Source organism: Rhinichthys klamathensis, unplaced genomic scaffold (assembly GCF_029890125.1).
Source record: "Rhinichthys klamathensis goyatoka isolate OS25496 unplaced genomic scaffold, OSU_Roscu_1.1 h1tg000170l_1, whole genome shotgun sequence".
NCBI lineage: Eukaryota > Metazoa > Chordata > Actinopteri > Cypriniformes > Leuciscidae > Rhinichthys > Rhinichthys klamathensis.
This window is the reverse complement of record NW_026606701.1, coordinates 2558626-2584045: the sequence shown is the minus strand read 5'-3', so window position 1 is coordinate 2584045 and position 25420 is coordinate 2558626. Positions and strand designations below refer to the sequence as shown.

The 25420-nt window shown below is 39.2% G+C and overlaps 3 protein-coding genes across 4 annotated transcripts in view; 2 read left to right on the top strand and 1 right to left on the bottom strand.

The window, feature by feature from the left end:
* Positions 1-8389, top strand: part of akap12b (A kinase (PRKA) anchor protein 12b) — a 42218-nt gene extending 33829 nt beyond the window's left edge. For both annotated transcript variants that reach the window (XM_056259920.1, XM_056259921.1), the window contains 2 exons: positions 441-5075; positions 6685-8389. In XM_056259920.1, coding sequence (XP_056115895.1) covers positions 441-5071 — 4631 coding nt within the window. In that variant the 3' untranslated portion in view covers positions 5072-5075; positions 6685-8389. The remainder of the gene's footprint in view (positions 1-440; positions 5076-6684) is intronic.
* Positions 8390-10552: 2163 nt separating this feature from the next.
* Positions 10553-19733, bottom strand: zbtb2b (zinc finger and BTB domain containing 2b). Its single transcript, XM_056259930.1, has 3 exons — positions 19224-19733; positions 16091-16271; positions 10553-12454 (listed from the first exon to the last, which is right to left on the bottom strand). The coding sequence occupies exons 2-3, from the start codon at positions 16261-16263 to the stop codon at positions 11011-11013; spliced, it is 1617 nt and encodes a 538-aa protein (XP_056115905.1). The 5' UTR covers positions 16264-16271; positions 19224-19733; the 3' UTR covers positions 10553-11010.
* Positions 19734-21595: 1862 nt separating this feature from the next.
* On the top strand, positions 21596-24890 carry armt1 (acidic residue methyltransferase 1). Its single transcript, XM_056259931.1, has 5 exons — positions 21596-21746; positions 22529-22634; positions 22766-23007; positions 23598-23763; positions 24098-24890. Exons 1-5 carry the CDS (start codon positions 21694-21696, stop codon positions 24875-24877), a joined length of 1347 nt encoding a protein of 448 aa, XP_056115906.1. The 5' UTR covers positions 21596-21693; the 3' UTR covers positions 24878-24890.
* The last annotated feature ends 530 nt before the right edge of the window (positions 24891-25420 follow it).

Sequence of the window (25420 nt, the reverse complement as noted above, 5' to 3'; positions counted from 1 at the left end):
CTTGTCATCATTCCCCAGATTTTATTAGGAAAGAGACCAGAAAATGTAAGCTTATTATCAAATTACCATCATATGCCTGATTAAATCTGTACAGGGGGTGAATATTTTTGCAGTTTTTCTAGCAATGTGGCTCTGATTTCCTTCAAATGCCACAACCCTCCATCTTGAAATAATTACATTAGATCATGTATTTGCTTTTATTGCTCTAAATAGTTTTTTCTACACTTAGTCATTTTGAGAATTGGCTATCCATAAGAGACAAAGGACTTTTATAAGGCTTTGAGTGTTATTACATTTGATAATCTGTTAACTCATTCCTTGATGATTCTAATGATTATGGCTTCATTTATGCCATTTGTGAACTCAAGTATATTGAACAACTGTAACTGAAAAAAATGTACTAGAAACTTTACTAAAACTTTGCATATTTTTCATTGCAGTTGGCCAGACAGACACAATCTCCCAAAAAGAAGACAGCCCTGAAACAATTGAGGTGCATCAGGAAGAGGTTACCCCTCAAGTTAATGGAGAGAAAGGAGACGATTCTGCAAATGCAAATGAAATTACAACCGCAGAAGAGAAGGTGGTAGAAGAAAAACAAGAGGAGACAAATGAGGTGGGCTTCAAGAAGATATTCCGTTTTGTTGGATTCAAGTTCACACTGAAGAAAGACAAGAATGAGAAGACTGAGCCTGTGCAACTTCTGACAGTGAAGGAAGCAGAGAGTGGTGCAGATGCAGCTGCTGAGGAAAAGAAAGAGGAACCTGCAACAGAGGAAAACAAATCTGTGGAAGACAAATCACCAGAGACCACAGAAAAAGAGCAGGAGGCCACGACTGAAGACGTGACTGATAAGGCAGAGAAACCAACAGACCAAACTGTAGTTGATACCCCATCAGAGACTGAAAAGGCAAGTGATGGGGCAACCGAAAAATCTGCTGAAGAAATGGGGACGATATCAGAGAAAGAACCAGAGTCAGAAGTGTCAACTGAATTGCCCACAAGTCCACCCTCTCAAGAGACACAGAGCCCCTTTAAGAAATTTTTCACTCAGGGAATCTTTTCTAACCTGCGGAAGAAGACAAGCTTCAAAAAGCCCAAAGATGAGGAACAAGTCAAAGAAAAGTCTGCAGAGGAGGACATTAAGGAAACTGAGGAGACAGCAGATGGTGTTGTTGAGGGTATAGAGGAAGCTAAAGTGGATGAAGAGAAAGAACCAGCTGAGGGTGAGCAAGTAGAGAAACTCTCTGAAACAGTTGAAACTGCAGCTGAATCAACTTCCACTGAGACAGAAAAGACACAAGATCTTAAACTAGAGGCTGAGACTACAAGTGAAGCTGAAACTTTGACTCAGACTGAAACTGCTGAAGCTCCAGCTGCTGAAACTGTTGATGAATCCCAACCTATTGATGATGCAAAACCAACAAGTGACAAGCCAGATGGTTCAGATGAGGTGACGACTGAAGCTGAAATCCTGTCATCTCAGGAGAAAGCCAAGGCTCAGGGAAGCCCACTTAAGAAACTGTTTACAGGAGCAGGTCTAAAAAAGCTGTCGTCCAAAAAGCAGAAGAGTAAGAAAGAAGCTGAATCAAAGCAAACAGAATTAAGTGAACAAGCTGCTGAAAACATCCAGTCTTCCACTGAGTCTGCTGAGCCCCAAAAACCTGACAGCGGAGCATCTTCTCCAGAAGAATCTGGTGAGCATCTTGTAGGGGAGGTAACTCAAGCTGAAGTGGCTCAAGCCGTGGAGCCTGATGGTGAACCAGTCACTTCTGACAGTGAGAAAAAAAAAGATGGAATTTTACCTTGGTCCTCTTTCAAAAAACTAGTCACTCCAAAAAAACGAGTCAAAAGGCCATCTGAGAGCGAAGATGAAGCCCCTGGAGATAAACCCAAATCTTCTACCCTATCTTCAACTGAAAGTGCCGTCTTCGATGAGAAAACTGATGAGCCTAAACCTTCTGAAGAGGTACCATCTGAGTCTAAAGAAGAATCACAGGCAGAATCTAAGGCTGAGCCAAAAGTTGAGAAGCCTGAACCAGTTGCAGAGGAGTCAAAAAGAAAAATGGATACATCTGTGTCCTGGGAAGCTCTTATTTGTGTGGGGTCAGCTAAAAAAAGGGCCAGAAAAACTTCTGATTCTGATGATGAAGAACCTAAAATTGAGGAAGAAGTGCAGAAGTCTGGAGAAGAGCAGACGAAGACTGCAGAGTCCCCTCTTGTAAGCTCTGGTGAAGCTGATCATGAGAATTTGGCTTCTTCCCCCGAACCAGAGGAAGAACTTGTGTCTACCTGGGAGTCCTTCAAGAGGCTGGTAACCCAGAGGAAGAAACCTAAAGCAGAAGACAAGTCTGATGAAGCCTCAGGCCCAGAGCAGACAACCTCTGACAGTGAAATCCCCAAAGAAGAATCCTCTTTCTCTTTGAGGAAATTGATTCCACGCAGAAAGAAGAAGTCTGATGGTAAACAAGAGCAGGTTTCTTCTGACGTTGGCTCTGCAGAGGATGACTCCGACACTCCAGCTGTGGTGCCTCTTTCAGAATATGACAATGAACCATCTGAAACAGTTGCGGTTAAGGCAGAGGAGGTGAAGCAGGAATCTGCACCAGTAACTCAGACAAAGGCTATAGCTGAGGATAGATCACCATCTTGGATCTCAACCACTGTGGAAAATGTTGAGGATGAGACAGAGGGAAAGCAATTGAGTGACATACCCGAAGAAGGAGACACAGCTGCCACACCCAAATCAACCGATAACACCATTGCAGAGGACATTGTCGAGCTTACATCAGAAGCTGTTACGGCCCTTGAACAAGTAGAGGAGACTGAAATGGTTTCTGCTGTTTCACGCGTTACAGCATCTCCAGTTACATCAGGTGAGACAACTCCTGTCCCAGGTGATGGTGTAGAGAAGACTGATGTAGTACTACAAGAAGCTGTGGAAACTATCAGTGTTACCGAAAGTGCCATAGCTGTCACCATGACTAAGGAACAGGAAAACGTAGTTGGCGTCATCACTGATGCTCTTCTGGGTGAGTCAGACATCAAGGAAGAGAAAACAGTCTTGGTTGCACACAAGAAAACAGAGGCAACCGCTGTTTGCACCGGCCTTGACACTAGTGAAATAAAGGCAGTAAAAAAAGAAAGCCTCAATCAGAAGCCTTCAGTAGAGTCAGTCACAGTTGTTACTCAGGCACTAGTCACAGCGTTAGCTATTGAAGACAAAACGCAGGAGCCTGAAAAGGTCAGTGTGACTGAGGATAAGGTTCATGAGGCTCAGATGAGTGTAGGCCAAGTAGAGCTCAAAGATGAGCCCATAGACAATGCAGTTGAGGACAAAGCACAGTTTGAAGAGATGAAGGAGATATCTGAAGCTGAGAGTGAGACTGTGAATGATCTCCAAGAAGTAGCAGCAGTCAAAGTAGCGCTTATCAATGCTGTACAACAGGAACCAGAATTTCTTGAAGAGCCGGTGGTGGCAAAAAAATCCCCTCAGGTTGAGGCTGCAGGTCCTGTTGAAGCAACTGTTGAAGAGTCAATCTGTGCTCAAACTGTAGAAGTCACAGAAGTTACTGTTGCTGAAGGTGAGAAAGTGCGAGAACTGGAGGGTCTTAAAGAGGCATTTGCCACTGTTGAGGTAGCATCTGTGGAGGGAGTTGCCATGGCTGTAATAGAGGAGGCCATGGCAACCCTTCCAGAGGTGCCTGTTTCTCAAACTGCTGGGTCTACGGAAGATTGCATTCCTGTTGTGGCCACCACTGAAGAATTTGCAGTCATCAAAGAGACTGTCTGTGTTATAAACTCAACATCTGAGACGACAGAATCCCATTCAGCAGATCTAGCTCATGAAACTGTTATGGAAAAGGTTCCTCTTGTTCTTCCCACTGGTGACCACAATATCCAGGTTATAGTGAATGATGTTGAGGTTGTCTCTGCTCAAGGAGTCATTGAGGGAAACTTTGAAGTAGCCTCAACAAAGGTTGGTGTTGTGTTTGAGGAAGTTATTGAGAATGCGAAAGAGGAAACTGAAGTGATCCAGGCATCCCAAGTGACGGAGGTAGAAATCATTGAGAAACAGAGCAGTGTTATTGTGCAAGAGGTCATTCAAAATGTTGTGGAGAACCTTGCTGAGGCACATGCAGAACAAAAAGTGTCTGAGAAAGCCACTGAGGAGGTGGAGAGCTGTACCACATCAGTGGAAGTCAAACTTGAAGAGTTCCCAGCGGTTTCTGAAATAATTGAGGAAAAACCTTCAACAGAAGTAATTTCAGGGGAAAAAGCTCCACTAGAAACAAGCCCAGAGAAACCAAAGGCATCTGACAATAGCTGCAAAGACGACAATGAACAAACTTGGATTGTCACCGAGAAACCAACAAAAACAGTCAATGAAGCCATCCTGATCTCTGAAACAGTCCCAGTCTCTATCACAGATGAAATCCATGCTCAAAATGAGGAGGTTGCCACAGTCTCTGTGGCAGATGTGCATCAAGAAACAGAGGTAACAAAAAGTGAAGTTGAACTAAAGCAAGCAAAAGAGACCAAAGAAAGTGAAGAAGGAAAAAGTCAAGTTGAGTCAAATTCCACAGAAGTGCCAACAGAAATCAAGCAAGAGACACAAGATTCAGAAGTTTCAGAAGCCATACCAGAAGAAAAGATGACAGAAACATCTGCAAGTCAAGACCAGTTTGTAGCTGAGCAGTGTCAACTGGCACAGGAGGTACAGATTGAGACTGCACAGGAGTTTAACGTGGGTTTCATAAATGTCATAGATGCAGATATTCAAGACATTGAGAGAAACATGAAAGAAGACGGTTCAGATGGTCAGGAATCAGTAGTAGACAGGCCTCAGAAAGACTTGGAAGAGCCTCAAACGAAGGTTTCAACACAGGACACGACAAACCAGGGAGAGTCCAGAGATCCAGATTGTCAAAAGACGGATGCTAAATATTTACCTGCCAAGCTGGAGACTGCTACTGAGAAGACAGCAAATGCCATTGCAGTAGAGGAGGTAGTGGAGGAGGTGGAGAATGAGAATGAGCCTGTCTCCACAGAGGTTGTCACAGTGTCATGAGCAGGTTAGTCTTTATAAATTTATTGAAATTGATTTGTTATTTTTATTTTATTTTTTTATTGTAGAACAAAAAAACAACTATAACAAAATATTAAAATGTTTAAAATTAGTTTTGTTCATCGCAAACAAAGGAGAAATAAGGTTCACATTAGTTAGTAAACTTCACCATCAAACTTCATGGTACCTTTTTAAAAGCTTCAATTGATCTTAGTTTTATTAGGGGTGGATTTCCATTCGGTGAGATGAAAAAGCTTTTGTTCCATGTACCAGTATCCAAGGGACCTTCGGTATCAAAGCAGGAATGCCGCTGCCTGACCCTTCACTTCACTGCTGGGTCTTAAAGGGAAGCTGTGTGAAGAGAGATGAACTTGTGGTGAAAGACCGAGTCTAATTCCCCACCCCCTCCCTGATACACTCTCTTATTCTCTTCCACTCATCAAAGCTTTTAATATGTAGTTAGAGAACCAATTAATTTGATAAGATACACTGTATGAGCAAATACAAACCATGGTAGTGTCATATCAGCATATGAGCAGATAAAATGATAAAAAAATCATAAAAGTTTTACTCTATGATATTGATAGATTATTATTCATTCAATTAAATAAGTCTTAAAGTACCGAATGAAGAACAATGCTACCTGACTCTCCATGTCAGTTTCCCCAAGAAATGATTAAGGAATGCTGGGTAATAATATAGGAGGGGCACTTGAATGGGTAATACTAAATTACAGTAAGTACATTGACATGTTTAGTTTTTGTGTAGTCAAGTTACAGTTTTCATCGAATACATGTTGCATGTCATGTCTTTTGGAATGTGCGCACAAAGCTCTTGATTGTTTATGATAGTATGATTATTAATGAAGCCAACCTGCATTACCTAGATGAATTAAAAAGATTAATTATTGTTTTAGTCCGACTTGAATCAGAAAGTGCACATAAATATACTTGATACTCATATTACATTTCAAAATTATTACTTATATTCGCAATAAAAACATTCATAATCAGAGGCAATTCCATAAAATAAATACATGTATTACTCGTCACCTATTAAAATAATTACACTGTTCAATGAGCCCTAATGTTAAGTGTGACCAAAAAAGGAAGGGGATGGGAGAGGAAAGCTGGGCCTGGGTGTGTCTGCTAAATGTTTGATGAGTGCTAATGCAGCACTGCAGTAGAGCAGACGCTGGTGATATATAACATCGCAGCATGAGCTTTGGTGCAAGGCTCACTCTCTTCTCTCTCTCACTACCCCCTTTGCCTTGGTGACTTGTGCTGAGTCATACAACAGAGTGAGACAGTGGTTTGGAGGCACAGAAGATGCAGTGCAGATGGAACGAGCAATGCGTGCATTAATGTGAAATGATTGGTGACAAAGTAGGATAGTAGCTCGTCATGCTAATTGATTAAAGAGCTGTGAGAAGAGCAAAGGAAAAGAGTGCAAAGTGTATTGTAGTTTTGCAATAGCATTTGAATTAACATTAGCAGACTTAGCAGTGTAGCCTACCTGATAAATAAGCTTAAAATTTATTGCAAACAAAATGAAGAGCTGAATGTACTAGCATTTGGTTGGCTTTTTTTCTCATCACTTTCCTTTATGTCTTGCAGTCTGCATGTAAAAAGCGGTCACATGACTGGGACACCGAGCTTTCCGGAAAGCAGGAAGTGAGTGGCAGCCATGGAGGACACTAAGAGACAGTGCTCTGTCCCCCAACTCCCAGAGCAAGAGACTAAAGTTCAATCTCTCTTCTCTCTCTCATTTAATCCATCCATTCATCCCTCTATTCCTCTTTCCTAATTCACTCTCACTCAGCTACCATATCAATGAGGTCTTGTGCCTCACTGGACTTATCAAGTGATGTCCCCTATTCCCACTTTCCTGTTTTTTGCCAAATTGCTTCAGATGCCATGTTTCGACGTGTAACTTACGATGGACATTTTCATTTTTTTATTAGTTGTTAAGCAGTCTGCCGAATGGAGAGAATATGTATGTGTGGATCTTGTATGAGCTAATGTGTGTTTGTGATGGAGTAGGAGGGTTGTTATTTTGTATATTGTATTTATATCTAAAATATTCTCTCAACCCTCTCAAAAACATTCTAACCCTCTAGAAACCCATTGAAATTATGATGTCATGCTGGTGTAAAATTACAAAATATTATTTAGACAAGTAATTTGAGCAAATATGGTACAGATACACCTTCTACAGCTATAGTAAATGAAAAAGTGCATAATATGCTGTGGCTGTAATGTAAAAATGAGGTCAAATTCAGTGAACACTGAAACACAATATCAAGCCGTTATCATCTCCATGCTCACTGTAGATATACCACTTTTCTGTCCCTTACTGTGAAATGTTGTATTTTTATTATGTATATTTATCATGCACAATCACAATGAACGATTTTACCATTGATGCGTGACATTTGATATTTTAAGAGTCAATTTGATTTTGCTTTTAGTGGTACCCTGTGAAAATAGATGATCACGATGATGATAAACGCCTGCATGAGTAGGGATTGTTTAAAAAGGGACATTTTATTGTCCTCAACATACATGTGCACTTCACTGTTTGACGGCCTTAGCAAAATGCATGTTTTAACACCTAAAATGCACCTGAGGTTAAGGGAAAACTGTGAGAAAATTGTGCGAGGAGAATTGTATTTACACCATCTATTGGTAAACTCCAACACAGGTTGTCCAGTTACACGTGGGTTTGATTCACATATAAGTGGGTAGTCAGTAATATAGTGTAGAATTTTTTTCCCCCGCATTTCTAATCTCTGTAACAAGGACTGTTATTTCTTTGAAAGACATGTAGAAGCCTTATTCTCAGTCTCTTTGAAATGAGTAGTATTGTTGCCATACATGCAGACAATTATGGCAAAGAAAAGCATTTCAAAATATGTAATTTGACAGTTGTTGCATATTTGGATGATGATGGTGGCAAACTGTTAAAGAAAACGTTTAGACTGTCAGAAAGCAAATGACAGAGACTGAAAAGGGGATTCCTATCTTCAATAGAAAAACAGCTCTGCTACTACTGTCAAGCTTTGAATGAACAACCCCCTCACATTATTTTCTTAGCTTTTTATAATACAGTCTACTGTGAAGCTCTTTAACGTTTGTACAAATTGTATACCTATGTACCTTAAGTCATGTTGTAATATTAACAAATAACCAATGAAAGCATTAAGGAATGTTATAAAACCAGTAGCATGAGCCTCACCACTTTTTGTATTCTTCAAGCTGTTAATAGTATGGACACAAAATCATGTCTATATTTCATTCAAATAAAGCTAGTGTAAATCAAGCTGACTAGGTTTTTTTTTCATTACCCTTCTATGTGGTTTTGTTTTTGAGCGTGTATCGCCAGGTGGTGGGAGGATTCTGAAAATACAAAGTGAATATAACTGAAATGGCATGAGTAAAATGCTGGGAATATTCAAGCAGGGTAAACATTAAGTTCAATACTTTTTTGCAAGTTTTGATGTAGTGGCACCGCAATGGTGCCATCTAGTGGCTCACATAACTAAATTTAAACGAATAAATAAACCTATGCTGTTTTGCTTTTCAAAAATAAGCAGCACTGCTATTTTGTAATATTAATTTATACTATTATGTGTATCCCTCTGATTGTTAATTTCACATGGATGGAGGAACAAAGGCAAAATATTTGCCCTCATGATTGGTTATGTGAGAAGGATCCACAGTTTACCAAAATCCTGTACAAAATTGCCTAGCAGAGAATGGGCTTAAAGTTTGGTGACAGTAAGACTTTTTAATATTCTCTAACGCTCACCAAGACTGCATTGATTTGTTAAAAAATAGAAATACAGTAAAAACATAGTGAAATATTACAATTTAAAATAACCACTTTCTATTTATTATTTCAAACGTAAATATTTTAAATTTGTATATATTTTTAAATTTGCTGAATAAATATATTTATTTATACTCAACCCACACTTTTGAACAGTAGTGTATATTAAAGAAAACAACATGCACACTTCAAAAACATAAGTATTTATTATCATTATTCACAATGAAAATGCAAAGGAAGTATTTTTTTCCAGAGACAACTGTTCAAGTTCCTGAGGAGCAAGAGATCACAGTATACTTGCCTTGGCTTTGGGGTTTGTGCGTTTGAGGGGGCACCTTTACCCCTCTCCTCCCCTCCCTATAACTGCCTCAATGGGTAACAACTTGCATATGTACAAATAATAAAGAGTTGTAACAAGACTACAGAAAAAAGGCATTCCATTGCATGTATGATTACACATAATTTGGACAAGGCCTCCTCCTGTCCCTTAACATCACACTTAAATTTATTTGTAACAAAATAAAGCAAATGGTCCTTCCTGGGCTCTAATTAGCTATTCAGTAGTAACTTAACTCACAGTGCTAAAATATATTCCTAGGAGATCTTTACAAGGAGCAAGATGGAAGAAATATTTAGCATTGATTGTAAATTGCCCTGGTTTAAAATGGTTAAAAAAAGACATTTCCTGACGTAGCACAAGTATAATCAGAGTAGTCAGGGATCTTTAGTAGATATCAGTGCTTTAACAGCATGACCTCACTGTCAGTTTCATTAGAACATAAAGACCGTCAATGCAGAGAGGACAAACATACAGACACTTGTGCTACACTAAAATGGATAATATTCGACAGTAAATGCATTGATCAATATACAACCTTTGAGATTATAAAATTCTTTGTAAATAAAGCACTGTACATAAAATTAGAAAAGTTATACAAGGCTCAAAAATAAGCAAATTAGGAGCATACTCGAGCAAATCGATTTCATGGCAAAATTCAATCTGGGAACAGTGACAGAAATGTTTCCCTTCAAGCTACGTTATGTACATGTGTACGATTGGCCACAGTGTTTTCTAAATTCACACACAGTAACAGCTTTGATTAAACACACAGCACAACTGTAAACATGTTGAAACCACAGTGAGAGCAACACAACCAGATTACTGATGAGCTGCTGTTGCCGGCAAACAATTTTACGGCATGGATGTTTATCATTTAGGTGGTATTGGCACAAAAAAAGTTCTGTAGTAAACGTGAACAAATGTGAAATATACCGTGGGTCACATTAACTCTAATATAAATGATGTTCGACAAGTAATCTGGCACTGAATGAAGGTTATCTACAATTGCACCTTGCACTTGCTAACCCAAAGCATGTAATAAAAAATTAGAAACAGAAAGAAAAACTTTGAGATCTGTGGAACTCCTCAGAGGCACTGGAAGATAAAGTTGACTTTGATCCTCGAACCTTTGATGCAAACTTCAGGTTAGTCCGATATTGCATGTCCAAAACCGGTTGAGGTAGTGAAAACATTTCTTAAACCAATATCCACACTCAGCTGCTCAGATCTCATTTTTCATGGAGGCGACATACAAAATCATTTTTGGTGCTATGCTCATGAACTTAGGATTTTGAGGATTACTTTTTATTTTGAGGATTACTTTTTTTTTTTAGCATTCTATCGAGTTACCAATCCAACCTAATGTAAAGTCTAGACTGATCTGCACTGAGACGAACGCAGGATTCCAGCAGTTCACTACATCCTTTTCCTGTACAGTTAGACAGAGGAAGAGCTTTAACCGCAACAAAAACTGCAAATGACCCGAGTAACCAACAAAACCCTTGAAAGAAATACAGAATGAAGCAGGAATTTGACTTGTTGGACTAAACATACAGTAAATCTGTTATAAATATACAAACCAAATTTATGTTAAAAAAAAAAGAATAACGCAGGAAGCAGTATTTTTCAGCAAAAGTAAAATCCCCAGAAAAAATTACATATATATAACAGAAATTTCGATCTGTAGCTTAACTTCTGATCATAATTTACCCACAATTCAAATGCAATACATTAAAAAACAAACTATATTTTGAAGTGGATGAATATGGAGCTACTCCACAAAGACTTCCTCTGTTTTGATGGGTGTTATCAACGGCCCACCATTGGATGAATCCGAGCCTTCGTCTTTGGCCAGGTTGTCACTGTTCAGCCCACTGACGCCCATTTCTCCAGCCACTCCACCCGAGAGCGCCCCCTGGTTGAAGCACAGGTGCTTGATCACCTCATTGGGGCTGGAGAAGGTCATTTCACACACATTGCATTTGTACGGTCTCACTGACGAGCCTAGAAACAGCGCCTCCATTTGGCTGGAGTCATCTGCCCCGCACAGCTCCATGCTCTGTCGGTCCACCATGGTGTACGCTGGCTCCGAGCTCAGGTTCATGCAAACGTGCCGCGCCGCCTGGTTGGCCCGGCAGAAGCTCTTTCCGCAGGCGCTGCAGCGGTACGGCTTGCCTGTGTGGATGTACATGTGCTCTCTCCAGTGGCTTTTCTGGATGAACTTGCGGCCACAAGTGGAGCACTCATATTTCCTCCGCTTCACTTCCCGCTCCATGTCAGCCGCACCCTCTAGGTTGTCAATATCAGCAATATCGGATGGAGGAGGTGTGTCCGCCTGGGGCTGCGCCGTGTACAGGCTGATTGCAGTTGTCGTCGGGATGGGCATGGCGGTTTCAGGATGCGCCGAGTCTTTTAAGTACAGATGCTGCTCGCTGTCACTGGCCACATCCACAATGATGGGAGTGGCTGCGGAGGCTTCGCTGCTTCGGAGAACTTCCTCCACCTCTGGTGTGGCGGCACCTCCGGTCGCCATGGGGGAAGCCGCACCGACGGACTCTAACACAAGGGGGAGCATAGCCTGAGTGTGTAGAAGCAGGTGCTCTCGTAAAGTTCCTCGCTGAGTGAAGCGGCCCCCACAGACGTGGCACGTATAATGCTTCCTCAGAGAGGTATTTCTTCTCATGATGCTGGGCTTCACATGCAGAATGGTGTTGGTGTTCAGGGAACATGACGGGGCCTCACCTGCAGATGTTTCCATCTCTGACCCTTCCCTCACAAACTGACTGATGCTCGCAGATGCTTCCACCTCCGTTTCTGTCAGATCGTGCCTGTGCTTAGATCCAGGCCGCATCAGTGAGGTAGCTTTGTTTGTGGTTACGCCCTTCCCGTCGAGTAAACCCCCACCTTCTAAGTCGAACGGCGAGGAGAGATGCGTTCTCGCTGAGAGGCGGTTTGTGAGTGTGGCCTGTTGGTCTGATATCTGAATGCCATAGAGAGAGGACGAAAGGGGAAGGTTGACCTCAGGGTGTGCCTGAGTTGCATGGTTAGACAGACTTGCCTCCTGAATAAGAGGGTAAGCATGGAGGAACTTGACGCCCTGCTCCAGGCGAGCTGGGTCGATAAGCTGTGTCGCCAGTTTGCCGGTGTACATCAGATTGAGGAGGTAGCTGAAGATGTCGGGCTGAATGTCAGCAGGCTTCAAGCGGACGCAGTCACTGGTCGAGAAGACAAAGATTCAACGTCAAAAAAACACCGATCTTTGTGCTGTGGAAGTGCTTTAATACTTGCTTATTAGAAAAGAGCAAATTTTAGCACAAAATATTTATTGTTCATTTTTAAAGGGTTAGTTCACCCCAAAATGAAAATTATACCATAACGTACTCACACTCAAGCCAACCTAGGTGTATATGACTTTCTTCTTTCAGACAAACACAATCAGAGTTATATTAAAAAATATATCCTGGCTCTTCCCAGCTTTATAATGGGAGTGAATAGAGCCGGAGTTTTTGAAGCTCGAAAAAGCACATCCATCCATCATAAAGGTAATCCATACAGCTCCAGGAGGTTAATAAAGGCCTTCTGAAGCGAAGTGATGTGTTTTTGTAAGAAAAATATCCATAATTATAACTTTATAAACTATAATCACAGGCTTCCGGTAACGGCCGTATGCGAGTCAAGTTCCGGCAGAAGTGCTGACACATGACGTATGGATGTAGTAGAACACATGAGTGACCATACTACACATGACGTAGGATGTAGGAGAAGCATAAGCTTAGGTGAGAGTTAGGGGTGGGCGATATGAGCAAAAATTCATATCACGATATTTTTCACTGTCTGGACGATATCGATATTATATCGCGATATGAGAGAGAAAAAAATGGAATCACATTTTAGTACACCTTAGTTAAATTACAGGCAAAATATGTATTTTAACACTAGATAACTAGAAAAAGGTGAGGCATTTCATTGGACATAGACCTGAAATGTGTTTTTTTATTGTGCCATTTTTTTTCTCAAAAAGTGCAAACGTGCAACATGAGGTAGGCCTGAATGCACGTGTTATGTCTTTCCACTTTTTGCTCGTCTTGTCATAATGAGAACCGGCAGCGAATGAAGACTTTATTGATTTCTGAGTGAGAGCCGTCTTCGGGTGTGCTCTGTCTCCGGGAATATCTGTTGTTATAGTTTTGCTTTTTTAAATTAGTTTTTATTTTAATATCGTTTTCAATTTTGCTTTAAATTTCAGTTTAGTTTTAGCTAGTTTCATTAACGGTTTTGTTAGTTTTTATTTTGCAAACACATTTCTATATAGTTTTTATTTTATTTAGTTTCAGCTTTAGTAATAATAGTTCAGCTTTAGTAGAGCAAACAGAACACTTCCAGTGTAGACCAAAGCGAGACGTTTAATTTAAGTTTAATGTTTGCACAGATTACAGTTAACTCTTGTGCAGACATCTTAATAATAAAAATAAAATAATGGGTTGAGATTGAACAAAGCACCAAATAAATAGAACTTAAAAGTATACAAGAAAAAAACAATGAACATTTTCATACAAAATAATTCATTAGTGTAAGGAGACAGAATAAAGGCCTACAGTTTGTACAATATAAAACCCATTACGTCTATGGAGAGTCCCCACAAAGATAGTGGACCAGTGTGTGTGTATGCGCGCGCTTATGTGTGTGTCGTGTGTATGCGCGCGCTTATGTGTGTGTCGTGTCCTGTTATTCATAGCCTAACGTTACATTGCGGGGAAATGTCTCCACGTGGATAATATTATTAGCAGTAAATGTTTTGTAAAAACAAAGATAATAATTGCAGCTTTCAGCCTTTCAACCTTCATGAAAACATGACATCTCAAACATACAGTAGCCTGGAACTTTAACGTTTTTTTGTGCTTGAGGAACTTGTTTTGGTGTTGCACCCGCGTCTCGCAAATGAAACGGCATTCTAAAAATGCTGCGCTCAAGTTAAAAGTCAAACTTGCGTTTTATTACCTTTGGTATTTCCCATTCCACGACAAAATATGCATCCTTTATGAACAGCCGCTTAGCACTAGCTATGTGTTATTGAGCGCGTCACAGGACAGCGGTTAATCGCCTCAGCAACTTCACGCGTATGAAGCGCCAAATCAGCCACTTCCTTAAACAGCGTATTCGATTCTGTATCGTCATTAGTGTTAACAGTTGTAAAGAGTACCAAATTGAACAAAACAATAAAACTGCAAAATTTGAATTAATGAATACGGTATCCTCGGTATCGCAAAATCCATATCATGGCACAACATAATACCGGTATTCACGTTCATACCGGTATAGCGCCCACCCCTAGTGAGAGTAGATGCCTCTCCTGGTTCAAACAAACAGGGCTGGGCAACAAACTCAAGCTCCTCTGACATTTCTCTTTAAAAATTCTTGCTTTAGACTTCTAATTCAAGACAGGTGTTTTGTTTGCCTCTATCCTCTGCGCTCCCGTGTTCGTCAATACGTCATACGTCAGGTCAGAGGTTACTCCTCTGCCGGAACTAGACTCGTGTACGGCCGTTACTGGAAGCGAGTGATTATAGTTTAGAAAGTTATAAACATGAATATTTTTCTTACAAAAAATTGCTTCGCTTCAGAAGGCCTTTATTAAGCTCCTGGAGCCGTGTGGATTACTTTTATGATGGATGGATGCGCTTTTTGGAGCTTCAAAAACTAGATAGCTATTCAATAATATTCACTATTGGGAGTGAATATTTAGGTCATTCACTTCCATTATAAAGCTTGGAAGAGCCAGGATATTTTTTTTTATATATTTATTTCCGATTGTGTTTGGCTGAAAGAAGAACATTTAATACACCTAGGATGGCTTGAGAGAGTAAATTATGGGATCATTTTCATTTTTAGGTGACCTATCGCTTTAAGGGATTATTGTGCCTTAAAAAAACACTTCTAAAATATTGATCTTAACAGTACTAACATGCACAATCTCTATTGGTATCAATTATCAATATTGGATATTTGTGCATGTTCATTTCCTTTATAACATTTTACATTTAGATTACCTTTGCCATCATATGACGCTCACCTTTATTTAACATTTAAAAACACTAATTAAATAATAATGATAAATGTAATCTTTAAGGCTGGAATACACTACACAACTTTTGCCTAGATATTTCCCCCGATCTGCAGTCTGGATGAGTTAGTTTCCAAAAGGCAGAGCCATCCTGCAGATTTTGGGCAGTTGGAATTGGCAGATTTTGAAAGGGCACAGACTAGTGTTTTTAGCTTCACACAATGATTCTATCCAGTCAGAGGATATTGAACAGGTTTAATATTTTGGGCTGATTTTAGAACACATTGTTTTTATTTGTCATGCGTCTCCTATCAATGAAGCGTATGCTTTTTTCTGCGCGAGTTTGTTGTGTTCGGGGGACAGCTTGAAAGTCTGGTGCAGTTGCGCTATATGTCAGAGCGCTGACCACGAGGCTACCGGCTCCGACATGATACAGTTTTACACTGTAATCATTTACAAACTCAGCAAGTGTATGATGCCTAGTGTTTTAAGAAGTGTTCTGATTTGAAAATTTGTGTAGTGTATTCCAGCCTTTAGCAAATCTCAAAATGATTATCAATTTTTATACAGCGAATTATTATGTTGTGATGCCTAAATTCATTGTAGCATTGGAAATGATTGATTTTAGTAGTTAGTGTTTTATTTTATTTTTACTTAAACAAAATAGTATAGAATTGTAATGTTGGTCATTTATTGATTATAACATGAGAATAATTATCACCTTACCATATCAACACATCCCTAGCTTAGGCACAAATTGGACTTTAAAAATAACATGCAAAGCTTTTACCTGTCCTGGTGTATAAAGAGCATTCTGAAGTAGTTCGAGAATGCGGCCAGTACGGCCTTGTGTGCTTTGAAAAAAACATCGCCGATGGCGACCGTGCAGTCACACAGGAAGCCAAACTCCCTCTGTGCGTTGAGCTGCTGAAGAAGGATAAGACCATGATTGGCCAACTCCATACTTCCACCTACACAGAAAGGGCCAGAGATGACAGTCAACTTCCTGTCTACTACAGACCACAATGCACCAAAAAAAGACTAGAGTGAAAGAAGGTTGTTAAGTTGTCTGTTGACCTGGACTTAATCAGCAGTGAACAGCCACAATTATGAATTCAACACTGTTGGATTAACAAAAAGCTCAACTCTAAGGAACACTTAGCATAGGAATATTACAACCAACCAGTAATATTGCTCATTCTTAGGGTTAAGGATTTGAACAAACTTTAACCCTTAACCCCAAGCATTACACTTTGGCACAAACTCTTCCCCCATGATTTGTGCTACTAACATGAACCTTAAACTGTGTGTCTTGTTGGGAATGTGAGCTGTTACTTCAAGCGATAGGATTTAATTACAGTGCTTTTAAGGCACTCTGATACAGCATTTCATTTACTAAAGCCTAAACACTAATTATTTTGCTACTTTAGACTGGCAAATCTACTTCTCATTCACACTGAGCAATTCCTATTGATCAAGCTGAAGGAAAGTTTTGCTGAGTATGCATTCTCAAGACATTTACAATCAGAAAAGCTGTATGTGTGGTTTTCATATTGACCCTCTGTTTGAGATATATCTTGAAAAATGTTCAGACCTTGAATTATAACAAATCAGTTTAAATGTATTCTTCATATAGAATAAAATTATAGGAAAGGTTTTAATTCTAGGGTAAGAGAAACAATAGGATAGAAAACTATATTATCTGAATATTTTCATATCATAAGAAAAATTCCTTAGAAAAGATATTTAAGACAACTAACTGGTTATTCAGCTTGCAAAAAGACACTCAGACTTGTAACCCTGAAAACACAGTCCCAACAGAGCGGTCAGATACAGCCAAGGGCCAAACATCTGAGGAAACCTTTGAACCCTGATCCCTGAGGTTATTAACCCTCAACTACCAGAACCAGCTCAACAGCCTCTGTGCCTTGAGTGTCCATTAGCCTAAAGGTCGATCACAGGCTTTGGCTTTGTGTGTCACATGACTGGCTCTTCAGACAGCATTCCTGAGGCTACTTACACACAACCCCTCTTGGGTGGAGAAAGGACGCACCCGTAGAGTCTACAGACTCACTGTCAGTGGTCTTTGAAAGCATGGGCTGTAACGTCACATAGCTGTGTGTAAAAAGACTGGGGGCGGGGTGACTCTTCTTCAATCATCCAATCCCATCAGTGATTTGGACTATACTGAGACCTACTGGCCTGGCCTGGATGAAGTTCACTTCACATCAAAGCCGTTTGCTTATCTTTTGTTTTGTTCATTATCATTTTTTGGTCTTCAACACATACACATATATAAATATTGCATAAAATGATTCAATCCCAATTATATTTTGTGTTATTGATATTGGTGCGATATTGGTGGCATGCTCTAAAAAAATGTTTGGTTGCTTTGTAAAGAACTTTGAACACTGTCTGAAAGTGGTTGGTTTGGTTAATAGCTTTTTCTTTTAAGCAGCTACAAAGTTTATAAAAAAAATGACAAAATTTGAATTGAAGCAAAAAATGGTATTTAAAAAATTGGACTAAAAGAAAAAGGTACAAGATCGTGTATTTAACTGCTTTAATGAGAGAAAGAATTACAATCCCATAAAGCATTGCGAATTAAATTGAGTCAAATTAAAAACAAAGGGGGAAAATATAATACTAGCCTACTTATTTAAAGATGCTGATTATATATTTATATATAAAGCAACTGTTAAAAAAGTATGTTCTATATAATATGAATATACTACTCATCTCACATTCTGTTTTTCGGCTAGTATAACAGTGAATAAGGCATATTTGGACGCAGAATGAATGTCATTCGTGGAGCTTCATGGAAGCTGGCAGGCACTAAAAAGATGTTTTGGCAGGCGATTCTCTGTTTGGTGGAGATTCTCTGCAGAATCATGGGTAATGTATTTTTCCCTCCAGAAATTTTACAGTTGGATTATAAATTGAAATAATGCAGACTGACGGCTTCACCAAAAGCATATACCACTGACTACAATCTTGTAGCTCACAGTATGTCTGTCTGTAAAGGTTTATGTTATTGTTAAAAATCAATTCCCATATAGAGAAAATTTATGGAATTTTTACTTTGTGAAACCGACTGTTGTACTTTACTGCTCATTGCATTTTGTCATGTGATGTCAATATGGCAGCACCTAATGAGGAAGTAGAATAAAACTGCTCTTTCTAGAAGACTGATGTCGAATGGGTGTACATCATTTCTAATATTTCCTAAAAGTCTGTTCATTTCTTTTTGGTCTACTTTTAATTCGCAAAACTTATTGAGTGGACCTTTAACTTTAGTTTTTTACTCAAGTCACCAAGCTTTCAGCAATCATCAAAATTTGACGGAATATACAAACAATGACATGACAGATTTTATGCAAGAACACTTATAAACCGCTTACAGGTGTTTCCTGGTACCGAAACATATTTCAAACGAGCATTGCAGTTCCTCTTAACTCCAGCTCCAAACCAATCGCTACAGCTTCAACTTGCTCTCATTGTGGTTTGTAAACTAGCTCCTCCCACTACGGAGACACGTGGAACGGACAGATCTCCCGCAGAGACCGACCACTTCCGCAATCTGCTTTTCTTCGCAAATAGAAAATAAACCGTCAAAAACTGAAACGTGATGACTGATCCGATCACGCGCAGACGCTCGCTGCTCGACCAGCACATGATCCAGCAACCTTATCTCGAATATAGCGTAAAATCACAACAATAACAACGATATAAACCCAGATCGGAGCTTAGCGAGCATCAGAGACGAGAAGCAAAAATAAACGGAGCTTCGTGAAACGGACACACACACACACACACACGGGGGGAAGGGGTGGTCACCGAATAAATAAACTAAACTAAAAAAACAACAAATACAGAAATGAACAGTTAACGATAAAGGTTGACTGGTGTAAACACCCACGTACCTTTCCTCCGCTAGAGCGTGTGGAGTTCGGTGAGTCGATGTTCAGTACCGGGGGACTTGTCCGTTGGGCTCGCAGCTGCTCTGTTCCTCTCAAACGCAGCATTGGCGGCGATGGTCGTCGGTGTTTTCCGGTCGGGTTACGTTACAATCACATGACTGTCTAAAAGGGCTTAAAACAGCGGTTGTAAAACCCACTTCCCTGGGATGCTAAAACAAACGGTCTTTGGCGCTAAGAGCAGCTAAAATGAGTGAACTGGTGAACGAGGTGTGTCTGTCGTTCTCCTCGTGTGTTCACGGTGCGGCGGAGATGAATGTTGAGCTATCATTCAGAGGCGACGATCGTTGGTGAACGTTACACATAAACGGATTTTAGTGGAGTTGGATAGCCGTAGGTCACGCTACCCACCCCCACATGAAGATAACGTATCGAGACAGATACATGCAGCAGGGCTAACGTTATTTGCATTTCAGTTGACAGACTGAGCACTTTTACAGCCAAGAGAAACGCGCGTATAATTCAAAGAACGATGATTTCACACCCACAGGCTACAATCAACTTAATGAGGCGGCTTATTATTATTATGTTAAAAATTATACATTTAAAAACTCGTCAAGTTTTTTTAAATGGCGAACAAATAAATATGGAAATAAATCATAAGCCTATTTATTTATTTATTCATAATTGAGTGTGTGTAATGTTTATATATATATGTGTGTGTGTGTGGGTAAAATAAGTTTAGTCATTTTTAACCCTAACTTATTTAAAACATGGTTAAAAAATGTATTTAAAAAAATGGTTTGGAGAAGACCATCAGATTATTTATTTATTACCATTTTTGCAGGTTTAGTCCTCCATTGGTTTACATCTTTTTATGTATTTGCAACAAGTGTTATTAAACATTGTTTATAAAAATGGTAAGAGTCCTATTAATTTTTTTGGTCACGTCTTTAAAAGATACTTGTTTGAAAATCTTACCATAATACCATAATAAAAAAGCAGATTTTTTTTCTTTAAATTTTTGTTTTCCTTATGATACCAGAAAGATGATCCCATTCTATGTTCTTCTCACTAATCAATTAATTTTAATGTAATTATTTGGACCATCCTGAGGTTCTTTATCTATACGTTAGATATTATTCCTTTAAATGCATTTAGCCTTTAAATAGCTACATTTTGTTGTAAGAGGAATTAATTTGATTTCCAGAATGTCTTTTTTAAGAATCGCTACCTTGAGAAAATCACTAGTTCCATTCTGAACAGTGCAAGAGGTGAAAAGATGTACATTTTCCTTTCCAGAGTTTCTGAGCTTTCACCATGCTGAGGGCAACAGGATGTGAGCTCGCTTGACCAGGCCTGCTAAAGATGTCAGGAAATGAATAACACTGAGGAATCACATGAACAAATGCATGCAAGAATTGTGAGAAAATGTTAAGAAAATATAGAAGAGTAGTCTACAGCCTGGAAGTTTAAGACAGCAAAATGAGGATGCCAACTTTAAGTTGTGGGTTTGCGAAAAAAGAACAAGGAAAGGGAAGTTGAGGGGTGGTGTCTCAATACAGAGAAAACAAGCTGTCTGTTAGGGCCATGTGGTCTGGTGGGGTGATAACGGCATCTGGCCTGGGACTATGGTTTCTGTTTCCAATTTCTGAAAATCACATTAGAATCCAAAAATATGGTTTAAAATGGTCTGTCTGTAGACATAATAATAAAAATGTAACTGTTTAGTATGTTAGTATAGTACCTATATCAAGCGAGCAACATGTTTGTGCATGTATATTAGATACATAAAACCTAAGACCTGATTTATCTTTTTTTAAATCAATGACAGTTAATAAGTAACAACCCATTAGATTCATATTTAAGGTCTCTTTCATGAAAAGGATATCCTGAGACTACTAACCTGCTGAAAACGTTTAAACCAGACTATGCTGGTCTTTTCTGGATAAGCTATTGTTTAGCTCTGTGGCCGGCTGGTCACCCAGCTTGATCAGCTGAAAAGTGCCCAAAACCCTCTGAAACCAGCCAACACACCAGGCTGAGAGGCCAACTACAAACCATCTGGTTAAAATGTTTTCTTTTTCCCCCACCTGTGCAGGCTTTGAATTGAATTATAATTAACTAAATAAAAATCACAATGTACTTTGTGAATGCATCTGAATATTGTCATGTCTGATTTGTTTTTGTGACCAACATGGCTTACACAGACCGGCGGCCACTAGAGGACAGTAGTGTCAATGATCACGAGAATGACGAGATACTGATAGCTCAAATTGGCTTATAATTCCTCGTAAAAAAACAAACAAATACCATGCTCATTTGTGTGATTTAATGTATCACCGCGATATGCGAGTGAAGGACACAGAGTGTATTAAATTATTTTATACCTTTACATTACATTGTTAATTGGTCACCATCGTTCTTAAATAAAGTTTGTTGAAAATCTCTTGTCCTTCCTGTTTGCATTGCAAAGATGGAGGTAGAGGGAACGGTCCCCCCGCTGTCACTCTCTGCTAAATTTGAGGGGTATGTCTTTATAATCATAGTTTAGCTTCCATGCTCACTGTTGACGTAATTTATATATAATTAGGCTACGGCAAGAAATTCATCGTGTTGTTCAATTGCAATGAATGCATGCTACGTTTAGTCAAATAGGCAGCCTGACAGCCTGCCATCATTAGTCCCACAGATCATGTGTGAAAAGGAGATTTTCAAAAATACCATTTAATCAGTTCTGGCAATTTTACAGTATAGGGAGTTGTAACCTTACCTGTAAATTACCGATATGATGATGTGTGTGTGAAGAAAAAAGAAAAAAAGAGATTATCGGTAATTAGCACGCTTTGCACTTACCACTGCGTACTAAACAGCATACTGTATAAGTAACTATTGTGCGTCTCGTTTTTTAAAGAGCAAAAACAGTGTCTGATCATCCCCTTACGCCTGCCAGCCCATAAGTAAAACATAATGGTCAAAATGGGACAGATACAGTGAATACATAGAGAAACTGTGGATGAAGAAAATGTCGCAGATATGCTGTATGGATATGCGACTAACCAGCTTTTTAGACACTTTGTGACAATGACAACCAGTACCGCCTTTTATCACCTAATATAAAATACTTTATTTACTACTTTTTAGATGTAGCCTTTCTTATTCCTGAAATTACTAGTGCTAGTGAAAGTTATGTCTCGTTACAGCTAGGAGTTTTTTCATAACAAATGTATCTTTTTGTCTGAATCATAGAATAAAATAAAAAAAACTAAACAATAATTACACACAAATATTTAATTATTTGCTATTTTTAGGTCCTTTGCCTATCTGACTGTGAGAGATAGACTACCAACCATACTCACAAAAGTGGTAGACTCTTTACATCGTAATAAAGACAATTTCTTCAAAGAGTATGGAAAGGCATGTATGATTTTTCATTTATGTTCAACATTTTTACAATATTCAATATTTTCTCATGTTATTCATAAAATAAAATAAGCTTGTTCTGACAGTTTTCTCAGATGTAACTTCTAGATGATGTGTTTGATCAGGAGGGCATCCAGGCAGAGAAGAGAGCCATCTCCTTCCTGTCCAAGCTGAGGAATGAACTGCAGACAGACAAACCTGTGCTGCTTCTGACTGATAATGCTGAGGACACCGAGGCCTGGAATGAATACTTGGGTAGACAGCAGGACCTGATGGAGGACGGGCAGCCTGTCAGCTGGTTCAAGTCACCATGGCTTTATATGGAGTGCTACATGTACCGAAGGATCCAAGAGGCTCTGTATATGAAGTAAGACAAATCAGCTTAATACATAATGAATACAATTTTAAATTAAAAAAGGCCAGAGAAGTTATACTTGAGTGAAATTAGTACTGTCACAATTTTACTCAAAAATCAAAGCATCTTAAAGTTTAGATTAACTTTTAGTATCTAATCATTAAAAAAAAAACCTTTTTGTATTTAAAAATAACAATACTGAGTAAAATAACCTGTTTAATAAAATTTTTTTCAACTTTTCAGACTATGTAAAGAGACAATCTAAAAAAAATCATGATAAAATCATTTTATCATGAAGACCATTGAAATATGACTATACATTATTGTACTGTACAGCTCTAAATGAAATTGTGATGAGTAAAAAAGTATGACTTGCTTTAGAAATACTATAGCATGGTAATTAGTGAAGTAGTTTATACCATTTTTTGTCTATTTTTAAATCAAAGAATCATTTCAAGTGTTATCTTAAATGTGCTTTAAGTTGTTTAATTTTTTATATTTTGTTAAATCAAGGGTCATTTATTTAAATGCTCTCCGTCGCATTGATACATTTTGAATAGTAAAATTCATTTATTTCGTTTGTTTTACTTTGTTTCCTAAAGTCCACCGATGGATAACTTTGACGGCTTTAAGGAGGGAAAGACGCAAAGCTTCTTTAAATCTCAACAAGCAATTAAATCCGTCTGTACATACCTTCAAGAGCTCATCACCAACATGGAGAACATGACTGAGATGCAGCTGCGAGAGAACTTTCTCAAGTTGCTTCAGGTTAGTATTAAGCTCTTAGCTGCAGCATAATTCAATGATCCCTGCCATTAAAAACAAATGTTTATGCGACATGGTTATGTTTCTATGACATAAGAACACAACACCAAAAACAAGGAAAATCGATTTCACTGAGCCGTAATCATTAACTTAATGACTCTCATCTTTAATTTAGAACAAAGAATCTTATTAGCCAAAATGACATCAAGTTTGCGGTGCCAAGTAACATGCCTAGGGGTGGCTATTGTTTTCACCATGTGCTTGTCTTTTTTTATTGATATTAGACTGTTGGGGATAACGTAATGTCACATAATCTTGTTTATTGTGTATTTTGTAGGTCTCTCTGTGGGGAAACAAGTGTGATCTGTCCATCTCTGCCGGTCAGGACAACTCTCAAAGGTCCAGTCCCATCGATTCTCTGCCTGATCTCCGGCGCTTCATCCTAGTGGATGACTCCAACATGGTTTGGTCAACGCTGGTTGCTGCTCAAGGGTCCGGAACCGCAGGAAAGAAGCATGCAAGAGTGGACATTGTTTTAGACAATGCTGGTTTTGAGCTTGTTACCGATCTGGTCCTTGCTGACTTCCTTGTTTCTGCCGGACTAGCCAAGCAAATCCGATTTCATGGCAAGTCCATTCCATGGTTCGTCTCAGACGTCACCAAACAAGACTTTGAGTGGACCATCATGCAGACCATGGCAGCCAATCACAAGTGGATGTCAGCTAGCGGTGTCCAATGGAAGCATTTCATGAAGGATGGCACCTGGTCCTACCATGACCACCCTTTTTGGACCATGCCCCATGAGTTCTGCGACATGGCTCTGGATGCAGCTGATCTCTACAGCAACCTCCAGGGCTCTGACCTGATTCTCTTCAAAGGAGACCTGAACTACAGGAAGCTGACTGGCGACAGGAAGTGGGACCACACGGTTCTGTTCGATCGGGCGTTAAGGGGGTTCCAGCCTGCCCCTCTCTGTAGTCTTAGGACACTGAAGGCTGATGTTCAGGTGGGCTTACAGCCGGGCCAGGCAGAGAAGCTCAACTCTCAGGATCCACACTGGATGACTAATGCCAAATATGCTGTGGTTCAGTTTTCCAGTCCACACAGAGAACGGTAGAGGTGTTTTTAAAGGAAAGAGAGTCCTCACTGATGAGGGAATTAACAGGAAGCAAGAGATTAAGTGATAAAATGCACTAATTAAAGATGCTGCTTCAGTTATCAACATGCCAAACAAATGTGTTATGATGTTTTATCTTTGCTTGTATTTTTTTTTTTATCCAACACTTTTTTTTGCTTGGAAGCAAATTATGTAATGAACCGTAACGCTTCTGCATATCAAACACTGAAATTAATATGAACCTAAATTATGTACTTGTTGATAGAACAATGAAGTTTTGAAGAGAAACCTGGCAGTCTTTTGGTCATAGTTTACAGTATATGGTTTTCTGTTTGTACTGCTGATGTGTATTGTGTACAAGTACAGTTACTTAAAGAATACAGATGTAAACATTTAGACTTGTACATCCATAACAAGACTCCACAGATGTCTTGTTTGGTTGTAGTTAAATGTTATTGTCCAAAACTCCTTGAGATAGTGAGAAAGGTGTATGTGTTTCTGGCTAAAATGTGTTTTAAAGTATATAAAAGAGGGTTTTTTTTT

Bases quoted from the DNA above. Each gene is read 5' to 3' on its own strand.
- zbtb2b (XM_056259930.1), bottom strand. From the start codon at position 16,263: ATGGAGTTGGCCAATCATGGTCTTATCCTTCTTCAGCAGCTCAACGCA. The intron at 12,455-16,090 runs GTAAAAGCTTTG...CTTCTCGACCAG, and splicing joins CTCTTTATACACCAGGACAG to TGACTGCGTCCGCTTGAAGC.
- armt1 (XM_056259931.1), top strand. From the start codon at position 21,694: ATGGAGGTAGAGGGAACGGTCCCCCCGCTGTCACTCTCTGCTAAATTT. The intron at 22,635-22,765 runs GCATGTATGATT...GTGTTTGATCAG, and splicing joins TCTTCAAAGAGTATGGAAAG to GAGGGCATCCAGGCAGAGAA. The intron at 23,008-23,597 runs GTAAGACAAATC...TGTTTCCTAAAG, and splicing joins CAAGAGGCTCTGTATATGAA to TCCACCGATGGATAACTTTG.